This window comes from Cyanistes caeruleus, chromosome 36 (genome assembly GCF_971803275.1).
Source record: "Cyanistes caeruleus chromosome 36, bCyaCae1.hap1.1, whole genome shotgun sequence".
NCBI lineage: Eukaryota > Metazoa > Chordata > Aves > Passeriformes > Paridae > Cyanistes > Cyanistes caeruleus.
Genome location: NC_141737.1, coordinates 1,039,172 through 1,049,807, shown reverse-complemented (window position 1 = coordinate 1,049,807; position 10,636 = coordinate 1,039,172). Strand labels below are relative to the sequence as shown.

General features: G+C 36.7%; 1 protein-coding gene across 4 annotated transcripts in view; it reads left to right on the top strand.

The window, feature by feature from the left end:
* Window positions 1-4,084: 4,084 nt before the first annotated feature.
* Window positions 4,085-10,636, top strand: part of MYBPC2 (myosin binding protein C2) — a 90,110-nt gene continuing 83,558 nt past the window's right edge. For all 4 annotated transcript variants that reach the window (XM_086871606.1, XM_086871607.1, XM_086871605.1 and 1 more), the window contains exons 1-2: window positions 4,085-4,133; window positions 9,502-9,654. In XM_086871606.1, the coding sequence (XP_086727732.1) occupies window positions 4,115-4,133; window positions 9,502-9,654 (172 nt within the window). In that variant the 5' untranslated portion in view covers window positions 4,085-4,114. The remainder of the gene's footprint in view (window positions 4,134-9,501; window positions 9,655-10,636) is intronic.

The following is a 10,636-nucleotide window of genomic DNA, read 5'->3' as shown; positions in this document are numbered from 1 at the left end:
GAAACGGTAAAAATTGGGATTAAAAACCCCAAAAATTGAGTTTAAAAATACCAAAAATTGGGTGAAAAATCTCCAAAAATTGGGTGAAAAATCTCCAAAAATTGGGATTAAAAACCCCCAAAATTGGGGTGGGAAACGGCAAAAATTGGGATTAAAAACCCCAAAAATTGAGTTTAAAAACACCAAAAATTGGGATGGGAAACGGTAAAAATTGGGATTAAAAACCCCAAAAATTGAGTTTAAAAACACCAAAAATTGGGGTGGGAAACCCCAAAAATTTGGGTGGGAAACGGTAAAAATTGGGATTAAAAACCTCAAAAATTGAGTTTAAAAACACCAAAAATTGGGGTGGGAAACCCCAAAAATTTGGGTGGGAAACGGCAAAAATTTGGATTAAAAAGTCCAAAAATTGAGTTTAAAAACACCAAAAATTGGGTGAAAAATCTCCAAAAATTGGGGTGGGAAACGGCAAAAATTGGGATTAAAAAGTCCAAAAATTGGGTGAAAAAACCCCAAAAATTGAGTTTAAAAACACCAAAAATTGGGGTGGGAAACGGTAAAAATTGGGATTAAAAACCCCAAAAATTGAGTTTAAAAATACCAAAAATTGGGTGAAAAATCTCCAAAAATTGGGTGAAAAATCTCCAAAAATTGGGTGAAAAGTCTCCAAAAATTGGGGTGAAAAGCTGCAAAAATTGGGGTGGGAAACGGTAAAAATTGGGATTAAAAACCCCAAAAATTGAGTTTAAAAACCCCAAAAATTGGGGTGGGAAACGGCAAAAATTTGGGTGGGAAACGGCAAAAATTGGGATTAAAAACCCCAAAAATTGGGGTGGGAAACGGCAAAAGTTTCGGTGGGAAACGGCAAAAATTGGAATTAAAAACCCCAAAAATTGAGTTTAAAAACTCCAAAAATTGGGAAAAAAATCTCCAAAAATTGGATTAAAAACTCTAAAAATTGCGGTGGGAAATTCCAAAATTTGGGTGAAAAATCTCCAAAAATTGGGGTGGGAACCCTCAAAATTTAGGGTGAAAAATTCCAAAAATTGAGGTGGGAAACGGCAAAAATTGGGGTGAAAATGCCAAAAATTTGGGGTGAAAACTCCAAAAATTGGGGTGGGAACCCTCAAAATCCTGGATGAAAAATTCCAAAAATTGGGGTGAAAAGCCGCAAAAATTGGGGTGGAAAATGGTAAAAATTCGGATTAAAAACTCCAAAAATTTGGTGAAAAATCTCCAAAAATTGAGGTGAAGATCTCCAAAAATTGGGGTGAAAAATCTCAAAAAATTTGGATTAAAAACTCCAAAAATTGGGTGAAAAAATCTCCAAAAAAATTGAGGTGGGAAACTCCAAAATTCGGGTTGAAACCCCCAAAAATTTGGGTTGAAAATGTCCAAAAATTTGGGTTGGACCCCCCCCAAAAATTGGGGTGAAATCTCCAAAATTTGGGGTGAAAATGTCCAAAATTTGGGTTGAAAATGTCCAAAAATTTGGGGTGAAATCTCCAAAAATTGGGGTTGGAACCTCCAAAAATTGAGGAGAGACCCCAAAAATTTGGGTTGGACCCCCCCAAAATTTGGGGTGAAATCTCCAAAAATTTGGGGTGAAAATGTCCAAAATTTGGGGTGAAAATGTCCAAAATTTGGGGTGAAATCTCCAAAATTTGGGGTGAAAATCTCCAAAATTTTGGGTGAAAACCTCCAAAATTTGGGGTGAAAATGTCCAAAATTTGGGGTGAAAATCTCCAAAAATTTGGGTTGGACCCCCCCAAAAATTGGGGTGAAACCTCCAAAATTTGGGGTGAAAATCTCCAAAATTTGGGCTGAAAATGTCCAAAATTTGGGGGTGAAAATGTCCTAAAATTGGGGGTGAAAATCCCTAAAATTGAGGTGAAAAACCCCCAAAAATTTGGGGTTGAAACCCCAAAAAATTTAGGTTGAAAATGTCCAAAAATTTAGGTTGGACCCCCCCAAAATTTGGGGTGAAAATCTCCAAAATTTGGGGTGAAAATGTCCAAAATTCGAGGTTGGAACCTCCAAAAATTGAGGAGAGACCCCAAAAATTTGGGTTGGACCCCCCCAAAAATTGGGTTGAAAATGTCCAAAATTTGGGGTGAAAACCTCCAAAATTTGGGGTGAAAATGTCCAAAATTTGGGGTGAAAATCTCCAAAATTTGGGCTGAAAATGTCCAAAATTTGGGGGTGAAAATGTCCTAAAATTGGGGGTGAAAATCCCTAAAATTGGGGTGAAGAAAACCCAAAAATTTGGGGTTGAAACCCCAAAAAATTTGGGTTGAAAATGTCCAAAAATTTGAGTTGGACCCCCCTAAAAATTGGGGTGAAAACCTCCAAAATTTGGGGTGAAAATGTCCAAAATTCGAGGTTGGAACCTCCAAAAATTGAGGAGAGACCCCAAAAATTTGGGTTGGACCCCCCCAAAAATTGGGGTGAAATCTCCAAAAATTTGGGGTGAAAACCTCCAAAATTTGGGGTGAAAAGCTCCAAAATTTGGGGTGAAAATCTCCAAAATTTGGGTGAAAATCTCCAAAATTTGGGGTGAAAACCTCCAAAATTTGGGGTGAAAATGTCCAAAATTTGGGGTTGAAAATGTCCAAAATTTGGGGTGAAAATCTCCAAAATTTGGGGTGAAAATGTCCAAAATTTGGGGTGAAAATGTCCAAAATTTGAGGTGAAAATCTCCAAAATTTGAGGTTGGAACCACCAAAAATTTGAGGAGAGACCCCAAAAATTGGGGTTGTACCCCCCCAAAAATTCATGTTGAAAATGTCCTAAAATTGGGGGTGAAAATCCCTAAAATTGGGGTGAAAAAAACCCAAAAATTTGGGGTTGAAACCCCAAAAAATTTGGGTTGAAAATGTCCAAAAATTTGGGTTGGACCCCCCCCAAAAATTGGGGTGAAACCTCCAAAATTTGGGGTGAAAATGTCCAAAATTTGAGGTTGGAACCTCCAAAAATTGAGGAGAGACCCCAAAAATTGGGGTTGGACCCCCCCCAAAAATTGGGGTGAAAATCTCCAAAAATTGGGGTGAAATCTCCAAAAATTGGGGTGAAATCTCCAAAAATTTGGGGTGAAAATCTCCAAAATTTGGGGTGAAAATGTCCAAAATTTTGGGTGAAAACCTCCAAAATTTGGGGTGAAAATGTCCAAAATTTGGGGTGAAAAGCTCCAAAATTTGGGGTGAAAATCTCCAAAATTTGGGGTGAAAACCTCCAAAATTTGGGTTGAAAATGTCCAAAAATTTGGGTTGGACCCCCCTAAAAATTGGGGTGAAACCTCCAAAATTTGGGCTGAAAATCTCCAAAATTTGGGGTGAAAACCTCCAAAATTTGGGCTGAAAATGTCCAAAATTTGGGGTGAAAATGTCCAAAATTTGGGGTGAAAATCTCCAAAAATTGGGGTTGGAACCTCCAAAAATTGAGGAGAGACCCCAAAAATTTGGGTTGGACCCCCCCAAAAATTGGGGTGAAATCTCCAAAAATTTGGGGTGAAAACCTCCAAAATTTGGGGTGAAAACCTCCAAAATTTGGGGTGAAAATGTCCAAAATTTGGGGTGAAAATCTCCAAAATTTGGGTGAAAATCTCCAAAATTTGGGGTGAAAATCTCCAAAAATTTGGGTTGGACCCCCCCAAAAATTGGGGTGAAATCTCCAAAATTTGGGCTGAAAATCTCCAAAATTTGGGGTGAAAACCTCCAAAATTTGGGGTGAAAATGTCCAAAATTTGGGGTGAAAATCTCTAAAATTTGGGGTGAAATCTCCAAAAATTGGGGTTGGACCCCCCCAAAAATTGGGGGTGGGGCTGAGACCCCCCGAAATTGGGGGAGGGGGGAGGGGAGGGGGTTTGGAACCCCCCAAAAATGTGGGGGAGGGGGAGAATCGAGGACCTGGAATGTTCCATTGGAGGAGGGGGGTGGGGGAGGACGGGGATTCCCCCCTCCCTCCCTGTGAGTGGGAGCGGCTTGGAGGGGGCGTGGCGTGGAGGGGGCGTGGCTTAGAGGGGGCGTGGCTTGGAGTGGGCGTGACCAAATGGGGTTTAAAAGGGGGGTCCGGGGGGGGAGGGGACATTTGGGACCCCCCCCCCTGAATCGCCGCCATGCCCGAGGCCAAGGCTGGTAATTAACGGGGGGGGGGGTAATTAATTAATTAACGGCGGGAATTAATTCTGGGGGTAGGGATTTATTTAATTTCTTTATTTTTATTTTGTTCTTATTTTATTTCTATTCTTATTATATTTTTTTATTTTTATTTTATTTTATTTTTATTTTTTTGTTTTATTTTTATTTTTTATTTTATTTTTATTTTCTTTTATTTTGATTTTATTTTGATTTTATTTTGATTTTTTTTTTAATTCTTATTTTTATTTTTTCATTTCATTTTGATTTTATTTTTATTTTATTTTTTAAATTTAATTTTATTTTTATTCTATTTTATTATTTTATTTTTATTTTAATTTATTTTTATTTTTATATTTGATTTTGATTTTGATTTTATTTTTTAATTTAAACTTCATTTTTATTTTACTTTCTTTTATTTTTATGTTGGTTTTTTATTTTTTATTTATTTTTATTCTTATTCTTATTTTATTTTTAATATATTTTTATTTTATTATTTTATTTTATTATTTTATTATTTTATTTTTATTTTTATTTTTAATTTTAATTTTTATTTAATTTTATTTTTTATTTATTTATATTTTGTTTTATTTTTATTTTTATTTTATTTTATTTTGATTTTGATTTATTTTTATTCCATTCATTTTGATTTTATTTTATTTTTATTTCTTTTATTTTGATTCCTTTATTTTGATTCCTTTTATTTAATTAATTCACCGTTGTTAATTATCGTGGTAATTAATTAGTTGGGGGGGCTAATTTAATTAATTAAATTAATTTTTAAAATTTATTTAATTTATATAATTTACTTTATTTTATCTATTTAATTTATTTATTCTATTTATTTAATTTGCTTATTTAATTAAATTTATTTAATTTAATTTACTTAACTTATTTAATTAACTTTATTTAATTTAACTTCCTTAATTAATCAACTTTATTTATTCAACTTCTAAATTTACTTTAATTTTTAAAAATTTAATTACTCCATTTAATTCCCTTATTTACAATTTCTCTAATTGACCTTCAATTAATTTATTCACTCATTAATCCACTCAATTAATTAAATTAATTCCACCTTTAATTACCGGAGTGGGGGGGAAAAAATTAATTCCCATAATTAATTCCCTTAATGAATTCTCCATTAATTACCTCGGCAGCAATTAATTAACGAGCAGAGATTAATTAACAGAGAGGGAATTAATTACCGGGGGGTGGGGGAGGGGCGAAACCTGAGCCGGACCCGGGGGGGGGAGGGGAATTTTGGGGTGGGGGAGGGGAATTTTGGGATAATTTTGGCGCGAGAATTTTTGGGGGGGGGTCAAAATTTGGGGGGGGGGGAATTTGGGAGAATTTTTGGGAATTTTGGGACAATTTTTGGGGTGAGAATTTGGGATTTTGGGACAAATTTGGGGGATTTTGGGTCAATTTTTGAGGGATTTTTGGTGAATTTTGGGGGGATTTTGGGGCAAATTTTGGGGGGTTTTGGATAAATTTGGGGGATTTTGGGTCAATTTTGGGGTGAGAATTTTGGGGGATTTTTGGGACAAATTTTGGGGATTTTGGGTCAATTTTGGGGGGAAAATTTGGGATTTTGGGGCAAATTTTGGGGAATTTTGGGACAATTTTTGGGATTTTGGGACAAATTTGGGGGATTTTGGGTCAATTTTGGGATGAAAATTTTGGGGAATTTGGGGCAATTTTTGGGGTGGGTTTGGGACAAATTTGGGGGATTTTGGGTCAATTTTGGGATGAGAATTTTGGGGGGATTTGGGAAAATTTTTGGGGTGGATTTGGGATAAATTTGGGGGGTTTTGGGACAAATTTGGGGGATTTTGGGTCAATTTTGGGGGGATTTTTGGTTAATTTTGGGGGGATTTTGGGGCAAATTTGGGGGTGGATTTGGGATAAATTTGGGGGATTTTGGGTCAATTTTGGGATGAGAATTTTGGGGCATTTTTGGGACAAATTTTGGGGATTTTGGGTCAATTTTGGGGGGAAAATTTGGGATTTTGGGGCAAATTTTGGGGAATTTTGGGACAATTTTTGGGGTGAATTTGGGATAAATTTGGGGGATTTTGGGTCAATTTTGGGATGAGAATTTTGGGGGGATTTGGGGCAATTTTTGGGGTGGATTTGGGATAAATTTGGGGGATTTTGGGTCAATTTTGGGATGAGAATTTTGGGGGGATTTGGGGCAATTTTTGGGGTGGATTTGGGATAAATTTGGGGGGTTTTGGACAAATTTGGGGGATTTTGGGCCAATTTTGGGGTGAAAATTTGTGATTTTGGGACAAATTTTGGGGAATTTTTGGACAAATTTGGGGGATTTTGGGTCAATTTTGGGGTGAGAATTTTGGGGGATTTTTGGTGAATTTTGGGGGGATTTTGGGACAAATTTTGGGGGATTTTTGGGACAATTTTGGGGGATTTTGGGTCAATTTTGGGATGAGAATTTTGGGGGGATTTGGGACAATTTTTTGGGGTGAATTTGGGATAAATTTGGGGGATTTTGGGTCAATTTTGGGGTGAAAATTTGGGATTTTTGGACAATTTTGGGGGATTTTGGGTCAATTTTGGGGTGAGATTTTGGGGGGATTTGGGAAAATTTTTGGGGTGAAAATTTGGGAATTTTGGACAATTTTTCGGGATTTTGGGTCAGTTTAGGGGTGAGAATTTGGGATTTTGGGACAAATTTGGGGGATTTTGGGTCAATTTTTTGGGGATTTTGGGTCAATTTTGGGGTGAGAATTTTGGGTGGATTTTGGGACAAATTTTGGGGAGTTTTGGACAAATTTGGGGGATTTTAAGTCGATTTTTGGGGCAAATTTTAGGGGATTTTGGGACAATTTTTGGGGTGAAAATTTGGGATTTTGGGACAAATTTTGGGGAATTTTTGGACAAATTCGGGGGATTTTGGGTCAATTTTGGGGTGAGAATTTTGGGGGATTTTTGGGACAATTTTGGGGGATTTTGGGTCAATTTTGGGATGAGAATTTTGGGGGGATTTGGGACAATTTTGGGGGGGTTGGGACCATTTTTGGGGTTTTATGTCAATTTTTAGGAGTTTTATGTCAATTTTTAGGGGTTTTATGACAATTTTGGGGGGATTTGGGACCATTTTGGGGGTTTGGGGACAATTTTTGGGGGGTTTTATGACAATTTTGGGGTTTTATGTAAGTTTTTGTGAATTTTATGTCAATTTTTGGGGGGTTTCTGACAATTTCGGGGGATTTTATGTCAATTTTGGGATTTTATGTCAATTTTGGGGGAGTTTTACGACAATTTTGGGAGGATTTGGGACCATTTTTAGGCTTTTCTGTCAATTTTGGGGGTTTTATGACAATTTTTGTGTATTTTATGTCAATTTTGGGAGTTTTATGACAATTTTGGGTGATTTTATGACAATTTTTAGGGTTTTATGTCAATTTTTGGGGATTTTATGTCAATTTTGGGAGTTTTATGACAATTTTGGGTGATTTTATGACAATTTTTAGGGTTTTATGACAATTTTTGGGGATTTTATGTCAATTTTGGGGGATTTTATGACAATTTTGGGGGATTTTATGACAATTTTTAGGGTTTTATGTCAATTTTGGGGAGTTTTATGTCATTTTTTGTGTATTTTATGTCAATTTTTTGGGATTTTATGACAATTTTGGGGGGTTTGGAAAAATTTTTGGGGACTTTATGACAATTTTTAGGGTTTTATGTCAATTTTTAGGGGTTTTATGACAATTTTGGGAATTTTATGACAATTTTTGGGTATTTCTGACAATTTTGGGGGATTTTATGACAATTTTGGGGATTTTATGACAATTTTGGGGGGATTTTGGGTCGGTTTTGGGGATTTTATGACAATTTGGGGGGATTTAAGGCAATTTTGGGTGATTTTATGACAATTTTTAGGGTTTTATGTCAATTTTTGAGAGTTTTATGTCAATTTTGGGGGATTTTATGTCAATTTTGGGAGTTTTATGACAATTTTGGGGGATTTTATGACAATTTTTAGGGTTTTATGTCAATTTTTGGGGATTTTATGTCATTTTTTGGAGGTTTCTTTCAATTTTGGGAGGATATGGGACCATTTTGAGGGTTTTACGTCAATTTTGGGAATTTTATGTCAATTTTTGGGTATTTTATGAGAATTTTTGGGTATTTCTGACAATTTTTGGGGATTTTTATGACAATTTTGGTGATTTTATGTCAATTTTTGGGGATTTTATGTCAATTTTGTGTATTTTATGACAATTTTGGGGGGTTTATGACAATTTTTGGGTATTTCTGTCAATTTTGGGGGGTTTTATGTCAATTTTTGGGGTTTTATGTCAATTTTGGGGGGTTTCTGACAATTTTGGGGGGTTTTATGAATTTTTTTTGTGGTTTTATGACAATTTTTGGGGTTTTATGTCAATTTTGGGGGGGTTTATGTCAATTTTTGGGTATTTTATGACAATTTTTGGGTATTTCTGACAATTTTGGGGGATTTTATGACAATTTTTAGGGTTTTATGTCAATTTTTGGGGATTTTATGTCAATTTTGGGAGTTTTATGACAATTTGGGGGGGTTTCTGACAATTTTTGGGGGTTTTATGAATTTCTTTGGTGGTTTTATGACAATTTTGGGTGATTTTATGACAATTTTTAGGGTTTCATGTCAATTTTTGGGGATTTTATGTCAATTTTGGGAGTTCTATGACAATTTTGGGGGAGGTTTTGGGACCATTTTAGGGGATTTCTGGCAATTTTTACTGATTTCATGTCAATTTTTTGGGTTTTCACGCCAATTTTTGGATATTTCCACCAACTTCCAAAACCACAATTTATTTTTTTTTTTGGGGGGGGGAGGGAGGGGCAGGACCCACCTTAAAAAACCCCAAAAAAACCCCAAAAATTCCATTTTTTTCCCTTTAAAACCCCCCAAATTTTTTTTTTTTAAATTTTTTTTTATTTTTAGCTTGGAGTGGGGGATGGGCTCGGGGTGGGGGAGGGGTTTGGGGGTGTCCCCATTCCCCCCCACCCCAAAAATCCGTCACCCGACCCCCTCCTGTCACCCGAACCCTCCGCCTGTTTTATTTTTGGGGGGGTCGTGACCCCAAACCTCACCTTAAATAGACCCCCCCACCCCTCCCCCACCCCAAATTTGCCCCCCCTGGTATTTCCCACCCCTCCCCCCACCCCCCCCCAGAGTTATTTTTATCCCCTCCTCAAATTTAAGATTTTATTTTTAATTTATTTTTTATTTGTGGGGGGGAGGGGAGGATTTGGGGGGGGGGGGGGGTTCCACCCCTCCCCCACCCCCTCCCCTCCCCCCCACATTTTTTGGGGTTTTTTTGGTTTTTTTTGGGTTTTTTTCCCCCTCCCCCAGCTGCCAAAAAAGAGGCGAAAAAGGAGAAAAAAGAGGAGAAAAAAGAGAAAAAAGAGGAGAAAAAAGAAGAGGAGAAAAAAGAGGAGAAAAAAGAGGAAAATGGGCAAAAAGAGGGAGAGGCGGTGGGGGAGGGGCAGGCGGAGCCCCCCAAAGGTGAGGGGGAGGGGGGGATTTGGGGGGGTGGGGGAGGGGATTTGGGGCGATTTTGGGGGTTTTTTGGGGGATTTTTTGGGGTTATTTTGGGGGAATTTTGGATGTGGTTTTTGGGCATTTTTGGGGTATTTTTGGGGGATTTTTGGGGCATTTTTGGGGGATTTTTGGGGTATTTTTTAGGGATTTTTGGGGTATTTTTTGGGCATTTTTGGGGTATTTTTGGGGGATTTTTGGGGCATTTTAGGGGAATTTTTGAGGTATTTTTGGGGAATTTTTGGGGTATTTTTTGGGCATTTTTGGGGCATTTTAGGGGAATTTTTGAGGTATTTTGGGGGAATTTTTGAGGTATTTTTTGGGCATTTTTGGGGCATTTTAGGGGAATTTTTTGGGCATTTTAGGGGAATTTTTGAGGCATTTTTTGGGCATTTTTGAGGTATTTTTTGGGCATTTTTGAAGTATTTTTTTGGCATTTTTGAGGTATTTTTTTGGAATTTTTGGAGGAATTTTTGAGGCATTTTTGTTGAATTTTTTGGCATTTTTGGGGTATTTTTTTGGAATTTGGGGGTATTTTGGGGGAATTTTTGAGGTATTTTTTTGGCCAATTTAGGGGCATTTTTATGGAATTTTTGGGGCATTTTTGGGGTATTTTGGGGGGAATTTTTAGGAAATTTTTGAGAATTTTTAGGGGCATTTTTAGGGTTTTTTGGGGGCATTTTTGGGGTATTTTTGAGGTATTTTTCTGGAATTTTTGGAGGAATTTTTGAGGCATTTTTGGGGGTGGTTTTGGAGAATTTTGGGGGTATTTTAGGAGAATTTTTGAGGCATTTTTGGGGTATTTTTATGGAATTTTTGGGATATTTTTGAAGCCTTTTTGGGGCATTTTTTGGGGTATTTTGGGGGTATTTTTGGGGCATTTTAAGAGAATTTTTGAGGGGTTTTTGGGGTTATTTTTGAGGCATTTTTGATTAATTTTGGGCCATTT